At 32.4% G+C, this 20914-nt stretch overlaps 1 protein-coding gene across 1 annotated transcript in view; it reads right to left on the bottom strand.

Moving 5' to 3' along the window:
* Positions 1 to 19763, bottom strand: part of LOC116419496 (POTE ankyrin domain family member B2-like) — a 36156-nt gene extending 16393 nt beyond the window's left edge. The window contains exons 1-6 of the mRNA XM_031940141.1: positions 19657 to 19763; positions 19297 to 19471; positions 17593 to 17699; positions 9261 to 9398; positions 8205 to 8332; positions 924 to 957 (exon numbers count right to left, since the gene is read on the bottom strand). Coding sequence (XP_031796001.1) covers positions 924 to 957; positions 8205 to 8332; positions 9261 to 9398; positions 17593 to 17699; positions 19297 to 19425 — 536 coding nt within the window. The 5' untranslated portion in view covers positions 19426 to 19471; positions 19657 to 19763. The remainder of the gene's footprint in view (positions 1 to 923; positions 958 to 8204; positions 8333 to 9260; positions 9399 to 17592; positions 17700 to 19296; positions 19472 to 19656) is intronic.
* Positions 19764 to 20914: the final 1151 nt, after the last annotated feature.

Here is a 20914-nt window from a genome sequence, read left to right on the forward strand (position 1 = left end):
TTCAAAGTAAAAAGTAGCTTTCTACCATAGTTGTCCACAAGAGTTCCAAGCAGAGACTACTCAGCAGACACTTCCCCTTCTCTTCCATTGCTTCTCTCCTTGCAGAGAAATCTCCAATACCATCTCTTGCCTTAATTTAGGATACTGGTCCCAGTGACTAACCCCCACCCCATGTTGATAACTTTATTTCTGAGCATTTAGATGAATCTCCACAAGTATAAGATGATACATATTTGCACTGTAGATGTACCTTAAAACGCTTGTTAGGAAATTCATCTCAAGTGACTGTTATGTGGTATGGCCATAACTAATAGTTATTGGATGAATGAAGAATAAACCAGTTCTATAACTATTAGTTATAACAATTACAGTAGGGCATTGTTGATAGGATGTAGAAAGGAGGTAAAAATATAATGGATTCAAGTTTGTCCTTTGTCAAATACAAATTTTATGAATCCAAACAAGTCACTTAATCTTTTAGCATTCACAGTAAACACTCAACACAAATAGCTGCCAATGCTATGGATAAATAAGTGTACACACACACACACACGCACACACACATACACAGTGTGCATAAATGTGTGTATGTGTCTTTGGATATGTATACATGTATGTTTATATTTGTGTATATTTGTATATTACATATTTTATATGCATAGAAACATATATACACACATAATGATGCACATATATATATATATATATATATATAATGTGTACATACACACATACCAATTAGTTGTTTAGTAAAGCTAATTTTTTGAAATACAAATATGGATTAATGTACTAGTGGAAACTGGTGAATTAAAGATATGACTTTTGGAGGCATGAGAGTCTGCTTTGCCCTAGATTGAAAAACTCATTGAAGTTTGGACCAAGAGGATAAATTAAAAGAAATGTAAACCTGTTACAAAGCTCACCTGTTTATATAATCTTCTGCATAACTTTCTTTTGCTATTGTAGAAAAAAATCAAAATACAATTAAAACTTACTATATAAATAGAATGTAAAAATCATAATTTGAAAACATTTCTATAATGTGTAATATGAAAAGCTTAATTTCAAAGCACTTTTACAATTTGTTGTCAGTGTGAAGCATATGCTTTAAATAGAATTGTGCTGTAGATGAATGTCTCTAAGTAGAATGAAATGGGTATAAAGAGGTGGTCTTAAAGTATTAAGATATCTCTCAGTGATTTGATTACATTCACTGCTTCACACTGACAAGAGCACAATATCTCTAGCAGATACCAAAAATAGAAGGAAAAAGCTGTCATAATATGATTAATCCAGACTTTTTTTTAATGGAAGTAGACTGCAAAAAGACCACATTGAAAAAGATGACCTTTTTCACCACAGTTCAGACTATTTGGAGATGTAGTACTGCCAAATGCAACATGACATGGCATGGCTTAATTTGTTCCATTCTATAAATAAGGGAAATCCATAGACGTCCTGTTTAATATGATTAACATATTTCTACCTCTTCTCCATGGACAAGAGGTCTAAAACAATGTAGACCTCTACAATCCCTAAAAGAAATGTGTTAATGAACAGCAAACCAATGTATTTTTTTTTTCTTTTCAAGCCTTCCTGGGAAGGGAAACTAAAAATAAAAACAAAACTTATGACGTACAATGAAGAACTATTATTTCTTCTGACTTTTGACTGCAAAATTTAATATAAATATTCAGTTAGGAAATGAAATAAGCACTTCCTTTTTGTTTTCTCTCATCCATCATATGAGTCTAAGAGAAAGAACTAAGACATGATTATTTGCCCATTTCACTGGGTATATTATTTTATTATTTAATTCATAAACCATTCTCCAAAATTTACTTTCTCCAAACCATCCACCATGATGCTGCCAGATAGCTTTTGAACTAGTTATGTTCAACTAGATATGAGATTTCATTTATATGGAAACAGTGATAAAAATTTCTTTCATTGATAGGTAATTTCTCTGCAAGTTATATTTTAAGTGATATTAGTAAATTGAGGCTAAGCAAACTGGGTAGAGTCAACCAGCTAGTTGTATCAGAAGTGGGTTTTAAACCAATGACTTCTAGCTGTAAATGATAACTTTTTATCTAGGTTTTCCAGCTGGTTAGGACCTGTAAGAGTACTCTTTGTGTCCACTCAGACTGAGAATTTAGAGTTCCCTCTACTCCCTGATGTATTTTATATATAAAACACATAAAATGTACTTGTATATAGAGCCAAATAGATATTAGGTTATCTAGTAAAGATTATGTGAGTAACCAACATGACTCTTATATTCTTTCTCCCCATTTAAACATAAATAAGCTAAAAATGTCATGCCATATTTTGCAGCATAATATGGTATTCTTAGATTCTATCCCACAGAGTGGAAGGTCTGAAACAAGTCAGCTAAATTCATACAGAATAAAGTAACTAATGCTTCTCCCTATTTAGATATATTACTATAGCAGTTTCTAAAAAAGATTAAAGGAGGCAGAGCCAATATGTCAGATACCTCTTTGAGTTCTTACTGGTTTCCCTTAGGTTAGTACCAGATCAAGCCTCTGAACTGGTTTGAAGGGATGGAACCCACAAAAATATAGTATATAACAGATATCCTATATAAGATATTTAGGAAGAACTATCAAAATGTTAGGGTGGCATGGAGGCGACCCAGCACAGGCACAGTACAGGGACCCAGGTCTGAGTGGCCTCTGCACACTAGGTAAATCTACTGGGAGTCTCTTAGCCAAAATACTGCAGTATTAACTACTCTGACCTGATTGAGAAACCAGTGAATCAGGAGGCTACTTGTGAGACCTTCAATGCAATTAAAGAAGGCAAATAGTGAGACCCTGAAACCCAACATAACAAGTGGGGTTTGGCCACATGTGCACAGTCCTGGAAGGAATCCAGGAGTGCTGGCCCCAGGGAAGTGTGAGGTTACTGTTAGCTATAGAAGAGCAGACCTCAACCTTTAAAAATTAAAAGCAAAAAGAATTCTGACCATAGATGGGATTTATGGAGATAGGGAAGAACAGATCTCAAACCCTGAAGACACTAGAGGCAAAACGCCTCCAGGTGAAACCTCAAAAGATGATAAAAGTTAGTCTCCAATTCAAAAGATTCTATTGGAAGAATCAAAAAGGATCTTAAAAGAGAGTTATTAGGGAAAATGGAGATAGGAAATGAGAGCTTTAGAAAAGGAAAAACAGAATTTGTCTGAAGAAAACTACTACTTAAAAAAGTTTTATTGAAATGGTAAATAAAAACAACTCTTTGAAAAAGAGAATTTGTGAAATGGGGGAAAAACAAACAAAACAACTCAATTGTAATTTCAATTGGCCAAATACAAAAGGAGATAAGAAAGCTAACTTAAGAAAACACTAAAAATTAGAATTGAATAAATGGAAATGAATGATTCTATGAGATATCAAGAATTAATCATAGCAAAGCAAAAAACTGGAAAAAATATAAGAAAAATAGAAGAATACTTCATTGGAAAAACAGCTCACATGAAAAATAGATCCAGGAGAAAATCTAAAAATTATTGGGCTACCTGGAAACCATGATGATAGAAAGAGTTTAGACAACAATTTTTCAAGAAATCATCAAGGGGAAGCCAAGAACATAAAAAAACTACTTCGGTTTCAGGGAAGATCAAAACAACAACTCAGACAAGGACCAAATATCCACAGAGGAAATTTCAAAGAGTGATATGAAATGGCCTCAAGCCCAAAGAAACTGAAGAAAACAACTCCTTAAAAATACAATTGGCCAAATGAAAAAAAAAAATCCCCAGAAGAAAACATTTTCAAAAGTAAAATTACTCAAATAAAAAAATGCTATGTGAAGAAAATCACAAATTAAAAACTAGAATGGGTAAAATAGAAGATAATGACTGATTGATACAGCAAGAATCAATGAAACAAACTACAAAGAATGAAAAAATGGAAGAAAATGTGACATATCTCATTGGAAAAAAATGACCAACCTAGAAATATATGTGGAAGAGACAATTTAAAAGTAATGGCCAACCTGAAGGCCATCTTTCATGAAAGGCAATGGATCTTCAGTAAAGTAAAAGTCTTTCGATCATTCTATTAAAAAAAACCAGAACTGAACAGAAAATTTAATCTACAAACACAGGCCTCAAGAGAGGCATAGAAAACTAAACAGGAGAAAAATGTCTAATATTTAAAGGCTAAATTGTTTACATGCCTAGAGGGGAAAAAAGATACCTGTAACTCTTGAGATCTCTTATCTGTCATTGGGGCAGAGGAGAGGCATCATATGAAAGAAGGCTATGGTTTTGAATGAACTTTGATGATATCAAAGAAAAAAACAGTAATGGCTGGAAAAAAATGTACTGGGAAAAAAAGAGGAACAAGGAAGTATAATGGGAAAATTAAAAATTCAATCACATTAAGAAGTGCAAAAGACCTATTAAAATCCAGGGAAAAAAGAGGGGGAATGCACGTTATGTGAATATCAGTCTCATCAGTTTTGGCTCAGAAGGGGGAATAATTTAAATCATTCAATTGGATTAAAAAAATTTAATAACCTTATAAAGAAATAGGAGGAGAAAAAGGACAAAAAAGGAGAGGGAAATTAGAAGGAAGGGCAAAAAAAAAAAAAAAAAAACAAGAAAAAACTAAAAGAAGAGGTGAAGGAGTGATGAAATAAAGATAGTAGATAAGATGCATTATAAAAACACAAGAAAAGAAGGAGGTGTGATAGTGATGCAGTTTGAATGCTCTCAATTCCTTGTAGTCAAGAGGTTAGTGGAAATAAGAGAGTTATTAAATATCCCCTTTAAATTATCCACAGGTTCAGAGTGAAAGAATTCACTCATTTCCAAATTATTAGTTGCAAAATAAAAGTTTATTGTTGGATAGAAATCAGTTTACAAGGGACTGACTTCTATAGTGGCAGATTTTTATTTTAATGGAGTTTTTCTCAGTGGACAGGGTCCTAGCAAAGTGCATGGGACATCTGCAAAGACCTTAGTTGAGGGATTGGGTATCCTGGTGTGGTACTGGGACAGCCTGAGCTGATCAGATCAGGATTCCTCAATTGAATGAGAATTTAGAATTGGAGTTGATTTGTCAAGAAAATCACAGAAATTAATGGAAAAAATACAAGAAATGGTGGCTTAGCAATACAAAAACTAAAACTATAATATAAAGCAGCAGTCATCAAAAACATTTTATGTTGGCTAGAGTAGTGGATCAGTGGAATAGATTAGAAACACATGATAAAAATCAAGGTCTAAATCTAGTATTTGATAAACCCCCAAAGTCTAGCTTTTGGAATAAGAACTCAGTATTTGATAGAAATTACTAGGGAATCTGGAAAATAATGTCACAAACTCAGCATATACCAGGATTCTATACTGCATAACAAAATAAAGTCAAAACGGGTACATAATTTGGGTATAAATATGATAGCATAAATAAATTAGTAGAGCAGTGGGATAATTTTCCTATCAGATCTTTGGGAAAGGAAGGAATTTATGACCAAAGAAGAATTAGAAAACATTCTGAAAGGCAAAATAGACACAATTACATAATATTAAAAAATTTTTGCAAAAAACAAAACCAATAAGACCAAGGTTAAAAGGAAAGTACAAAGCTGGGGAAGAAAATCTTTACAGCCAGTGTTTCTGACAAAGTTCTCTTTTCTGAAATACATAAAGAATGGTATCAAATTTGTAAGAATAGACATTATTTCCCATTTGAAAATAGTCAAAGGTTAAGAACAGAATTATCAGATGACAAAATTAAAACCATTTATAGTCATGTGAAAAACCGCTCTTAATCACTTTTGATTAGAGATATCCAAATTAAAAACTCTGAGGCACCTCACATCTCTCAGATTGGCTAAGATGACAGGACAAGATAATGATAAATATTGGAGAGTATGTGGGAAAACTGGGACACGAATGCATTGTTGGTAGAGTTTTGAAATAATGCATCCATTCTGTAGAGCAATCTGGAATTGTGCCCAAAGGGCAATCAAACTGCATATACCCTGTGACCCAGCAGTACCATTATTGAGTTTGTATCCCAAGGAAATCATAAAAGAGGGAAAAGGACCTACATGTAGAAATATTTTTGTAGCAGCATTTCTTGTAGTTTCAAAGAATTGAAAAATAAGTAGATGCCCATCAATTTGGGAATGGTTGAACAAGCTGTGGTTATATAAAGGTATTGTTGTATAAAAATGATTATTAAGCTAATTTTAGAAAGGCTGGAAAGATTTACATGAACTGATGCTGAGCAAAACAAGCAGAACCAGAGTAAGAGTAAGAATGTTCAGTGATTAAATATGAAAGACTTGGTTCTTCTCAGTGGTTAACTGATCCAAAACAATCCCAATAGACTTTAAAAGAAAATGGCATCTACTGCCAGAAATAGAACTATGGAGATTAAATGTAAATCAATACATGGTATATTCACTTCTTTTTTCTGTTTTTTTTTTCCTCTCCCATGGTTTTTCATTTTGGCTCTGATTTTTCTCTCTCAACATGATTCATAAAGCAAAATATATTTTAAAAATAATTTTAATTATAAAAAAGGAATTATCAAGGGAAATTTCCCTAATGTCCTAGGTAAAACACCACTGAAAGAATCCACTGATCACCTGAAAGAGGCCCCAAAATGTAAACTCCAAGGAATATTACAATAAATTAACATATTTTACCCCTAATTCATTTAACCACTTAAAATTCTAATATTAATACTTTTAGGCATAAACTAAAAATTTGCCTTGTACAGGAAATATTGTTGATTAATGTATATTCATAGAATCAGTATCTATTTTCTGATACCTTCCTTGAACATATCTATGGAAAGGTTCTATCACTAATAAGCCATACTCTTAAATTGTACTTATAATTAAATCTGTTACAAATTATAACATTTTCTTTATTGAATTCATCACAGACATCCCATTGTCAATGAGATTATTAATATAATAATTTTTATTAAAATTGGATTAGGAATTTAAAAAGCTATTTGAGATTTTTAAATATAATTAATATGATAAAATCTATTTCTAGATTTTTGATGAATAGAACTTCACTGTTCCCCCTTAAATGCTTGCCACAACAATTTTATATATGTTACTAGAGGTCTACTATTTTACAAATAAAATAAGAAAAAGTGGGGATCAATTTTCACTTCACTAGCAAAAGGATTTAAAATATTTTGTTGGAAAAGGACATTTTAGGCAGTAGTAAGACACACTTAAAATTAAATATTGCTTTTTCTGCCTTTGTGATTTCTCATTTCTTCCATAAGGAAGGGTTTACATAACTCCTCTCCTTCTGATAGTGTATGTCTAGTAATTAAAAGTGCTTGATTACTCTTTGCTTTCCTGTAAGAAGTCATCTAATTTTCCTGCTTTCATCACTATTCAATTAGGAATCACCAGAATATCCATACTGCATTTCTCCTGTAGTAATGGATAAATTGATTTGAAAAAAATAATTTTATAAATGTAAGGTAAATTTATTATAATAAGCCTAGATCAGTAAGTTTTCAAATGGCCCAAGCTAGTAGACTAAAGTATTAAAAGTTCAACAAGCTTCTACAATTTAACTACCTGAATCAGAAAGTTGCAAAGTTTTCTAAGGGTCAAGTTGGAGGTGGGCATGTATGACATTATCTGCAGAAAATGTAGGATCATCTGAACTGCCTTTTAATCCTGCTCCTCTGTTCCCTGGTCTTATTATTAATTCTTTTTAATTTTTCATTTTTATTAGTTTGTATTAAGGGAAAGCTTTATGAATTTTGTAAAAAATGACTCTGCTCTTTTGCTGTTTGTTTTCTCAATCAATATATCTATATTCATTCATAAGTAATATGAATTGTTTACCCCACATTTAAGAATAAAAATCATATTTTCAAATATAATATTTAATATTATAAATGTTAAAGAGCTTTCATATGATTTGGTTAAACATATTAAAAATAATTTAAAAATCAGGATATCAATATTGCAGTTTTTTTTTTCAGTAAAGCAGACAATAACAACAAAAACACTTTTTCCAGTTTCAAGATGGTAGACCTACAAAGGTAACTAAATCATTAACCAAAGATTAAACCCTATTGCTTTAAAATATAAAATGGAAATAGAAAAAATAGAGAAGATATGAATTTCAAGATTGTTGCTCATTATTTTTTAAATTATTCATTTGAATTGGTCAGTTTTACCTTTTTTGTCCAGGGATGATACACCCAAAGCAAATCCACTACAAGAAGGCTTCTCTGCATAGCCAATTTGGGGTGGACAGGAATTATGACATTCCCATTGTTCTTCAATTTGTTTGTTATAAATATGTCTAAAATAGAAAATAAAACAAAATAGGTCTACATCAATCAAGATAAAAAGTATATGTAACAAGTAACTTTTGTGTATCTCAAATCTTAGATTTTTTTTGTTTTTATTGTAGTCTGTAAAGCAAAACTAATCATTCAATCTAGATGTAATAATACACTTGTCTTCAGGGTCACAGTATTATAGAATTATAGGCTTAGAACTCAAAAGGCTTATTTAGGACATTAACATTAACCTAAAACCCAAAAGATTACAATTGTCCAAGGTAACACATAACATGAGGGGCATGATCTTTCCCCAACACTCCAAGTTGAGCATCATTACCCCAGCAAACTGCCTCTCTGTGAATTCTAATGTTAACATTTATGATTCATTTTCATTAGCACTCATTTGAAGACATCTAAGACATAAGGTGATTTTCCTTAAAACTAGAACTTTAGGTCTCTTACAATCGAGAGATGTCAGCACATTAAAATAGAAACAAACAACATAAACCACTGCCAGTATAAATGTGATTATTATTAAATTATATAACTTCTGTGAAGGTCAAATAAAAGGTTGGAAAACCTTTAAAAACTATTAAAATATTAGCCATTATAATTATTACTTCTGAAAATTCTAATCTCAGAGTATGTGAGTCTATGTCATATCTCTTTTGCTTATGTCATAGTGAACTTCAATAACCTAAGTTTCCCATTTGCTCAATTTCTTCTTAGCATTATTAAGGATGAAACAGGTAAAGAGGGCTATCCATCTATCCTCTACAGATTGCCTGTTTGTCTGGGGCTATTCTGAAGCATGTGGCAGTTCTCAGAGCTGGACAGTTATTATATTATGCAACTATGAAAGCCCCATTCATTCTCAATTTTATGGAAGAAAATTATTTTAGATGCAAAACTACAAAAAACAATTAGAATTATATCAGCACTTACAGAGGATAACCATGCTGCTCAGCATATGTCTCAGCTGTCCATCCATCTATATCTTGGAGAGTGTAATCAGCATTATTTTGAAGAAGAAGAGTGACCAAGTCTATTGATTCCACACTGACAGCAATCATAAGGGCCGTTCTAGAATAACAAAGAAGCAATTCATTTGCAAAAAATTAAACTAGTCATATTTTCTGAAATGCTACAATAAAATGCTCATATTCTTTAATCTTAATACTTATGTGCAACACGAACACACAGTGATGGAGAGGAGTACTTTGATTGTTCAAGTGAAGCATTACAAATATCAAGGAAGATCAAACAAAGCTGGAAAAGGTAATTTTTTGATAGCACCAGTTGATTTGGAGAAAGATCATAAAGGCAGTTAATTAAGGTTCACTGGAAGCTGCCTTGTTTCCTTACACACCTGAAACTTTCGGGTCTCCTTGTTTGCCAGGGGCTACACTGAAGCATGTGACAATTCTCAGAGCTACAGACTCCCTTTTTCCCTGATTATACTGAGATATTTGGGTGTTCCAAGTGTCGGTATTTGTCTACTCCACCATATTGGTTATCAGTTTCTTCCTGTGGCTGCTGAGTTGGGGCTTGCTGCTCTGCTGGTTTGCTTCCTGACTTGGGATTGGAATCCCCTCTTACCTGAAACATTTCTTCCTAATTTTCCAAATTTCTTGGGCTCAAAGATTATTTCTCCTGTCTTTTTGATAATTGTACAGTGCCCAGATTTGTTTTGGAAACTATTTTATGTTTCTATGGAGGTGAATATGGAGGAGTTACATTGATTTCCTGCTTATGGCAGAAAAACAAAAGAGTTAGTAACCTTAATTGTGAATGTGAATGAAATGAATTCTCTCATAAAATGTCTCAATAGACAGGGGGATGAGTGTGTGTGTGTATGTGTAGCCCAGCACAGATGCCTGCAGGGAGCCCCAGGTCAGAGAGGCGCCATCCACAGGGAATCCAGTGGGAAGTTCTTAGACAAAATACAGCAGTTTGGGCCTCTCTGTTCTGGTTTTAAAGTCAGTGGATTAGCAAATGAACTGTGATAACTTAAACACAACCACACAAGTAGTGAACCTTGGGGCAGTGCACCCTTTACCCTGGAAAAAGAGTCCTATTCTAAAGAGTTTAAAGCCAAGTAATAAGCTAGGAAAACGATCAGACAGCAAAAGAGTTTCTGACCATAAAAGATAAAATGGTGACAAGGAGGATCAAAACACATACTCAGAAGAAGATAACAATCAAAACCTCTACATCCAAAGCCTCCAAGAAAAATTGAAATTGGGGGATTTTTAAAGGGATTTTTAAAATTGATTAAGAGAAAGAGAAGAAAATTAGGGAAAAGAAAAAAGTGGTACAAAAGGAAATGCAAAGGAAAATATAAAATACAAAAAGCTTATGAGCATAAGAAATACAAAAAGCTAACAAGGAGAAGAATGCTTAAAAAGGAATGATGACCAATTGAAAAAAAGGCACAAAATCTTATCCAAAAAAATAATTCCTTAAAAATTGGAAGTGAGAATATGGAAGCTAATGACTTCATGAGAAATCCAGATACAATAAAACAAAACAAAAGGAAAAAAAGGAAAAATGTGAATTCTCTCTTTGGAAGAACACTGATCTGGAAAATTAGGTCCAGGAAAGATAATTTAAATATTACAGTACATGAAAATCATGATCAAAAAATACAACCTGGACACCATCTTTCAAGAGGTTATCAAGGAAAACTGTTCTGTTTGAACCAGAGTATAAAACCAAAATAATAAGAATTGGCTAATAACTTCCTGAAAGAGATTCCCCAAATGAAAACTCACAGAAATATTGTGATGACCACATATTTTAAAACCAGCTGGAGTCAGGAATGCAGGTTAAGGGAAAATCCTTAATGAAGAGGGATGGCCATAGGAATGTGTGCAGCTGTGACATGAACCCAGCCAGCAGCCAGCCTCTCTTCCTCTCTCTCTCCACCCACCCAAATCATCCTTATGTCATTTCCTATACAACACATCAAAACTTGCACAAAGAGTAGGTGAGGCCATTCTTTCTCCAAGCATACATTAATAGAGTATAGTCCAATTGCTATCTAGCCTCACGTGCTTGCTTGGGACCTCAGTGCATCAACTTGAGCTTCAGCCCATTACAAAATATTATAGTCAGATTCTGAACTCCCATTTTTTGTCAAGGAGAAAATACTGTCAGCATACAGGAAGAAACAATTTAATTATAGTGATGTCACAGTTAGGATAATGCAAGATTTAGCAGCTTCTTTATTAAAGGCCAGAGGACTTGGAATATGATATTATGGAAAACAATAGAGAGGTGATTACAACCAACTATCACTTACTCAGCAAAACTGAGTATAATCCTTCACAGGAAAAGGTAGTCTTAAAATAAAATAGAGGATTTTAAAATATTTGTGATGTAACAACCAGAGCTGAATGGAAAATCTGATTTTCAAATATAGGACTCTGGAGAAGCATAAGGAGGTGATCAGGAAAGTGATATCATAAGGGCCTTAATAAATAAGGTTTATCTATTTACATTACTACATGGGAGGATGATACTTGTAACTCATTAGAACTTTGTCATTATTATGGCAGTTAGAGGAGCATATATAGGCAGAGGGCACAGGTTGAGTGTAACATATCCCTTTATGTTGCATTGCCCAGATTCAGAGAAAAAAGTAAATTGGTTAAATAAGAACATTTTAGAAAAAGAAATAGAACATGCTATTAATCAACTCCCTAAGAAAAAATCCTCAGGACCAGATGGATTTGCATGTGAATTCTACCAAACATTTAAAGAAAAATTAACTCCAATGCTATGTAAATATTTGAAAACACAGGGAATGAAGGAGTCCTACCAAATTTCTTTTATGACACAGACATGATACTGATACCTAAACCAGGTAGGATGAAAACAGAAAAGGAAAATTGTAGACCAATCTCCCTAATGAACATTGATACAAAAATCTTAAAATATTAGGAAAAAAAATTACAGAAATTACAGAAAATCATCTCCAGAATAATACACCATGACTAAGTAGGATTTATACCAGGAATGCAGGGCTGGTTGAATATTAGGAAAATTATTAATATAATTGACTATATCAATAACCAGATTAGCAAAAAATATATGATCATCCCAATAGATGCAGAAAAAGCATTTAATATAATCCAACACTCATTCCTATTAAAAACACTAGAGAATATAAGAATAAATTGACTTTTCCTTAAAATAGTCAGTAGTATCTATTTAAAACCATCAGTAAGCATCATATGTAATGGTGATAAACTGAAACCATTCCCAATAAAATCAGGAGTGAAACAAAGTTGCCCACTATCATTATTATTATTCCATATTGTGTTAGAAATGCTAGCTTCAGCAATAAGAGATGAAAAAAAGATTTAGGAATTAGAGTAGGTAATGAGGAAACCAAATCACTCTTTGCAGACAATATGATGATATACTTAGAGAACCCCAGAGATTCTACTAAAAAGCTATTAGAAATAATCCACAACTTTAGCAAAGCTGCAGGATACAAAATAAATCCACATAAATCATCAGCATTCTTATACATCACTAGCAAAATCCAACAACAAGAGATTCAGAGAAATTCCATTTAAAACAACTCCTGATAATATAAAATATTTGGTAATCTATCTGCCAAGGGAAAGTCAGGAACTATATGAGCAAAACTACAAAACACTTTCCACACAAAGTCAGATCTAAACAATTTGAAAAATATTAAGTGCTCTTGGATTTGAGCATAATAAAGATGACTGTACTACTTAAAGTAATCTATACCAATCAGACTCCCAAGAAACTATTTTAATGACCTAGAAAAAATAACAAAATCTATCTGGAAGAACAAAAGGTCATGACTTTTAAGGGAACTAATGAAAAAAAAATCAAATGAAGGTGGCCTAGCTGTGCCTGATGTAAAACTATATTATAAAATAGCAGTCACCAAAATCATTTGGTATTGGCTAAGACATAGACTAGTTGATCAATGAAATAGGTTAGCTTCACAGAACAAAATACTCATTACTTATAGCAATCTAGTGTTTGACAAACCCAGACACCACAACTTTTGGGATAAGAATGCACTATTTGACAAAAACTGATGAGAAAATTAGAAATTAGTATGGCATAAACGAGGCATTGACACACACTTAACACTGTACATCAAAGATAAGGTCAAAATGGGTTCATACTCTAGGTATAAAGAATAAGCTTATAATTAATTAGAAGAACATAGGATAGTTTACCTCTCAAACCTGCAAAGGAGATAGGAATTTGTGACCAAAGAAGAACTAGAGATCATTTTGATCACAAAATAGAAAATGTTGATTATATCAAGTTAAAAAGCTTTTGTACAAAAAAAAAACTAATGCAGACAAGATTAGAAGGGAAGCAATAAACTGGGAAAACATCTTTACAGCTAAAGGTTATGATAAAGGCCTCATTTCTAAAATATATAGTCATTTCTAAAATAAATTAGTCAATTCATAAGAAATCAAGCCATTCTCCTATTGATAAATGGTCAAAGGATATGAATAGACAATTTTCAGATGATGAAATTGAAACTATTTCTACCCATATGAAAAGGTGTTCCAAATCATTATTAATTAGAGAAATGCAAATTAAGACAATTCTGAGATACCACAACACACCTCCCACATTGGCTAAGATGACAGGAAAAGATAATGACAAATGTTGAGAGGGATATAGGGAAACTGGGACACTGATGTATTATTGGTGGAATTGTGAATGCATTTAATCATTCTGGAGAGCAATTTGGAACTATGCTCAAAAAGTTATCAAAATGTGCATACCCTTTGATCCAGCAGTGTTAGTACTGGACTTATATCTCAAAGAGATATTAAAGATTATATATATATATATATATATATATATATATATGTGTGTGTGTGTGTGTGTGTGTGTGTATGTATATATATAGTGCAAAAATATTTGTGGCAGTCCTTTTTGTACTGACTAAAAACTGGAAATTGAATGAATGCCCATCAATTGGAGAATGGTTGAGTAAATTGTGATATATGAATGTTATGGAACATTATTGTTCTGTAAGAAATGACCAGTAGGATGAATATAGAGGGGCTTGGAGAGATTTACATGAACTGATGCTAAGTGAAATGAGCAGAACCAGATTTATTATACACTTCAACAACTAAACTATATGAGGATCAATTCTGATGGATGTGGCTCTCTTCAACAATGAGAGGATCCAAATCAGTTCCAATTGATCATTAATGAATAGAAACAACTATACCCAGTGAAAACACTGGGAAATGAGGGTGGACCACAACATAACATTTGCATTCTTTCTGGCATTGTTTGCTTGCATTTTTGTTTTTCTTCCCAGGTTATTTTTTTCTTCTTTCTAAATCTGAATTTTCTTGTATAGCAAGACAACTGTATAAATATGTATACAACTATTGTATTTAATATATACTTCAACATATTTAACATGTATGGGACTACCTGCCATCTAGGGGAGGGGGTGGAGGGAAGGAGGGGAAAAGTTGGAACAGAAGTTTTTGCAAGGGTAAGTGTTAAAAATTTAGCCATTCATATGTTCTGTCAATAAAAAGCTATAATAAAAAAAAAACACTATGTGGACAAAGTAGCTCTTCTCAGCAACACAAATAGAACAAACAAATCCAAAACAAATAGAACAAACTCAGGAAGGAAAACGCTATTCACATCCAGATAAAGAACAGATGGACTCTGGAGACTGGAGCATACTTTTTGCACTTACTTCATTCTTTGTAAAGTTTTTTTTTTCCTTTTGATCTATTTCTTTGAAAACTAATGTGACTAATGTGAAAATAAGTTTTCCATGATAATAGAACATTAATAATAACCTAAATCATCTTGCAAGGAAGGAGAAAAATTTGAAACTCAATCTTGTAAAAGTGAATGCTAAAATTTTCTTGACATGCAATTGGTAAAACATAAAATGCTATTAAAAATAAAGTTAATATAGTCAGAATAAGTCTCAAAAATACATTATAAACATCTTTTGAAATTTCAGCTCAATAAAAATCAGATCTATTAAAACTTAAATATTTGTACATTTTATTTCACTGTCTTTCTCATTCTTTTGGAATCTTCCTTTCTTTCAAATACTTTAAAATTATTCTGAAGTATCATTTGTACTTTTTTGGTGCTTTCTTTGTCATGGATTTTTTTTCTGTAAGCTATCTAGTTCTGATCTAGCCACTTTTCCTGAAATTTTGAACCTCCCTTGCCTCACAGAGAACATGAGATACTGAGCTGCATAAATTCACATGTCTTGCTACTACTGGTTAAATGAAAATAAAAATAGTGATTGTTCTATTCAATTTCATATTTATTCAATGTCACTCAGTTTCATAGACAAATGCTCGTAAGATGATCTATTTTTTATGTAAATCAATGTACAGGATTGTTTTCTCCTTAATAGTTTTTTATTTTTGTTGTGATGTAATGCTAGTCTTCATCTTTTATCTTCAGATTTTTTTCACAAATTATGTTGTATGCTAACCTTCAGTTAATCTTAGCCATAATATTTCTCTTTTTAACAGAGATGTTTGCCTACTGATACAGTTTTTGGCTTTCTCTTTGGGACAAAGTATTTAATATTAAATTAATACAAAGTTTAGTATTTGATTGAATTTCCCATTTTGGAGACGTGATGACTTATTCAATCACAAAAGATTATAACTGTTATAATCACTGTCTCTTTCATTTTTAGGCTCTCTCCTCATTTGCATTAATTTTTTGCTTTAACTCTGGCCAGCCATGATCTGAATGACCATAATCAACTAATTCTGAAATTATTCCAACAATAGTAACCAATCATTTTTGTCTGTTAGAATAATGTCAGTTTTGTGTTTGGATGTGGGTGGTAGTTGTTGTTGAATATTTTTTTTTGTTTTTGGTAATATCAAAATGTTTTCTTTTAAACAAATGTTAAAATCATACAAAATCCAACAACACATTCCATCCAAAGGTGTACTTTTTTCAATAATATTAGTATTAAGCTAGATGTAAATAATTGAGGTATATGCTCATATAAGATGTTTGCCAGTATCTGTAGGATGCTCTACACAGTGTCCAACTAGAATAGATTGTATATGGTAGAAATGATTTCCAAATGCTTCTGCATCAAACCTTGGAGGAACATGAAAAAGGCCCACATTCAGTAAAAAGAGATTGGTCAAAGATTCCACACTGAAAAAGTTGATCAAAAATAACTATTTTTCAGATTTTGTGTAGTTTAATGGGCAGCTCCATCTAATTGGTTTATCTATATTTCTGTAAAAGTGTATGTATGTGTAGACATACATGCATACACCAAACCCTCCATGGACATTGAACAACAACAATGCACTAGTCTCAAAAGTGTTGGGGAAAGGAGATCCAATTGGAACTCATTTAAGAAGCTACACAACACTTCTATTGAACACACCACCACAAAAACTCATTTTATAAACACCAATATGCTTTCAGGAATGATATTTGGCCACAGTAAAAATCTCAAACCCAAACATATGATCTCAGAAGAAACAAAATTGTACATAATCCTAAAGATCCATGGACATATGTGTGGTGAATATAAGTAGGTGCAGGCAATAATGATTTTGGATGTAGTAAGTGATGTCAAAAACATGCATGGATAAATGAAGTGGGCTGATCTTGTATTGAAAATAAAAGTATTAAATATTAAAATATTAAAAGAACCTCAAGTATTAAAAGAACCAAGGGAACAATTCAGTGTGTTTCCTGGATTCTTTATGAAGAATGACAAAAGCTCTATAAAAGGATATTGGATAGGAGAATGAAAATAAGAATCAGTGTCATGAGTATTCATAATAAGAGCAAGGGTCCATCAAAGTATTTCATATATCATGCTTTTATTTATTTGCATTTGTCAATGTGCCTATTCTTAAGAGAAACAAGCAAAAAGGAGCAGAAAATACATGCTGCAATCCTCATGGGTGACATTAAGATTATTTCATAAAGAGAATCAACTGACTCATGAGATTTCATGGGATAATCTTAATTTAAAATCAATAAAGAAATCGCAAATAATCATAACCAATACAGAACTATTAGTAATCCCAAGTGGAGTGTTTTCTCTTGCCGAATCATGAGTTTTTCTTTTCACAACTGGTATTTGTTGACATTTTTCACCCCTTTGCAATGATATTCAATTTCAATTACTGTTGTTCACTAAGCGTTCCATGATTTAATCTTTTTTCCTCTGGAAATGTTGCTTTAAAAAAATAAGCTTTAATGACTATACCTTTTATAATTATCCAAGGCATTCACATTTGCTCCATTCTTTAAGAGAAAATCTGCCATTTCAGTGTTCATTGTTGTAATTGCAAGTAAAAGTGGTGTAAGGCCTTCCTGCAAAGTCATAAAAAAGATAGTATTATATTAATCAAGCGTTCTCTATATATGTGAATTCAGTTTATGACATTTTGTGAACATCTTGCTAATGAATTTGCTAATGACATGTTAAGGAAACATGACACAATGGATCACTGGAGTTAGAAGACCAGAGCATAAATCCTGTATTCATTAGTTAATTCCTATGTGATCATAAAGCAAATTATTTTACCTCTCTGGGTCCTAAGTTTCTTTACATGTAAAATAATACAATGAAACTAGAGATCACTGGGATTCCTTCTAGCTATTAATATGTAACAATATTTCAGAAGACAGAAATTCAGAATTTGTAGAGACCATTTCATATTATGCCATGAGTGTCTTCCATTCTTGCTACTTTCATTTCATAATCAATTATTCTCCAAATGCAGACAAACTTATTTCCACAGAACATTACTAAAATAAAGCTATAATCTGGCTAGGTTTAAAGTTGACTAGTTATCTTTATCCATCCCTTTGGGGTGTATAAACTCACTCAAAGCAACCACAACAAACCAATTACCCAACAAATTGTTAAACCACAACAAATAATTTAAAAATATCTGTCCTTAAGAGGTTTAAATCTGGAAGAAAGTCATTTGCCTAGTATTTTCCCTCTCTTACCAACCTTCCTAAAATTCCTATTAAATAATATTAATAATATGTTATTTGTTTTTCTCTCTTTCAAACCATAACTCAAAAAAAAATCAGGAATCATTCAGTAGTTCTAGAGACAAAATAATTTTAAATGTGTAGTCATTAGGATAAAAAAACATGTACTTAAGAATTTGTTCCTGTGAAAATTTTGTCTCTGTGTAGTTATACCTAGAAGGAACAAATTTTAAAAAGTTTTTTTTCTAAAACATTATGACATTTTTATGCCAAATTCATATTGTAAAGGTTTAAATGTAAAAGAGCATTGTGGACAATATCTGGTAGAACTATTGCATTCTGGAGAGCTGACTTATATCATGCAAAGAAGATTCTGGAGAGAGAGATGTGATGAAATAGCTAGCTATCTAGATTCAAAATCAGTAAAACATAAATTCAGGGACTACTGCTGACACACACATACTGATTGGTGACCCTGCAGTACTCAAGGACTCTAATACAGGGTTTCTTAACTTTTTTGTGTCATGGACCCCTTTCCAGAATAATGTTTTTAAATGCCTAAAATATGTAGAAAACAAACAAAACCAATTATATTGAAATATTATGAGTCCTTTTAAAATTAATGGATACCAGCTAAAGAATCCATGCTCTTAAGAATAAAAAACAGAGCAAGCACTGGTCTAAATTGGTAGAGGGAATTTTTTTTTAGGAATGAATGTGAATGTGAATAAATGTGAATTCATGTGAAAGAAATCTCTTCCAGTGTCATGTTCATTCATCACCTTCCTCACCCCTCCATTCTGCATTAGAAAATTCAGAAAGCTAATGAACATTGAGAACAGAATGATTTTGTTATTTCTATTAAAGAAATGTTTCCATGAATAAATGAATAACAAAATATATGAATTGTACACTGATTCTTTAGCTGATAATCTACTTTATTATACAAGAGGCTAGCTTCTACCTGGTTTTTTGCTTCAATATCAATGTTGTGCTTGATCAGTTTTTTTGCCATGAATTTGCTCTGACCAGAGGACAATATGGTGAAGTGCAGTGTTGTTGTTGCCATCCCTAAGATTAGGGTCTGCACCATGTTCAAGCAAGATTGTTGCACATTCCTTCTGCCCACACTCTATTGCCTGTAGATATAATACACACAAAGAAATAACAAAGCAATATAACATTTAGTGTATTCCCCTATCATTAGGGATATTTAAAATAAGTTAGTAAAGCTTACTAACTTAGTTGCTAACTTTTACTTTTCTTAATCAAAGAAACAAATCAAAATGCATTTCATTGAACAGCATGGTTAACTACTGCATACCTTCATTAAAGGCGTTCGACTGTCATTGTCCAACAAATTTAGATTGCAATTTTTCTCTACTAAGAGAGATACAACATCTGGATGTCCATTAGCACAAGCCAGGTGAAGAGGTGTTCTACAAAAATGAGAGAGTAATATGATTGTTTGATAATGTGCTAAAACAATCATAATTTTACCATTCTTAGGCTTTTTAATATAATATGCATTATTATTCTTATCCCTAAATTGTAAATAATTTCCAAAATAAATGGCCACTACTGTCACCTAAAGAAATACAAAACTAATATGATAGACAAAATCAACCGGGAGCAGGAAGAATATATGCAGTAGGTAGAGTTAGATTTTACTACAGATTGGCATGTGAACTTTGCTCAGTTTCTGACCTCAGCTTATTCACTTCTCCTGAGGCAATGGTGCTATAAATTCAAGAGATCTGTCAGTCTCAGCCTCCCTGTTAACTGGGATTACAGATGTGCTTCACCCTGCCTGGTTGTCAAGTCTAATAACAGCTTTTCCCAATAAGAATATCCATCCACAATTGAAAAATACTTAGCAAAGCAGCTGCCTCAGGGAAAAAAAAAAGAACCTTACATATTTGTGTATTTGTACAAGGTACAAATACATGGCCACATGTGTGTGCATTCTGCATTAAGGCTTACTGAAATGCATCAGGGTACAGTTGAAGTGGCTCTGTGTTGTTAAGGCTATTCCAGCACTGTAAACATTTTGGTAGTTCTACCGTGCTAGAAAGGTTTGCAATAAGGGCCTGATATGTCTGCTGTCCATGGACCAACCTAACTAATGTCAAAAATATCACCAGTTTGGTCAAAGGAGGATGAATTGTTTTTATTGATAGTTTATTTCAAAGTCCATCTTTGTGGTTTAGTTTATTTCAGTCCTGTTTGACTTTCATCTCATGTCGGGTTTTCTTGGTAAAAATATTGTAGTGGTTTGCCTTTTCCTTCTCTACCTCATTTTACAGATGAGGAAAGGAGAGAAAAAGATTGAGTGACTTGCCCAGAGACATATTGGAGTATCTGAAAACAAACTTGAATTCACAAAGATGAGTCTTCCTGATTCCAAAGCCCAGCATTCTATCTACCAAGTTGTAAAAAGGTAATGTTATGTATTGATGGAGAAAATATCCATTACATCAAAATCATGTACTATATAAGGAATGTGTATATAAATATTTGTATATGTATATTAATGACTAGTTAAATTAGAAAATAAGCAAAACAAAAAAAAATAATAACTT

The sequence above is a fragment of the Sarcophilus harrisii genome, chromosome 5 (genome assembly GCF_902635505.1).
Source record: "Sarcophilus harrisii chromosome 5, mSarHar1.11, whole genome shotgun sequence".
Taxonomy (NCBI): Eukaryota; Metazoa; Chordata; class Mammalia; order Dasyuromorphia; family Dasyuridae; genus Sarcophilus; species Sarcophilus harrisii.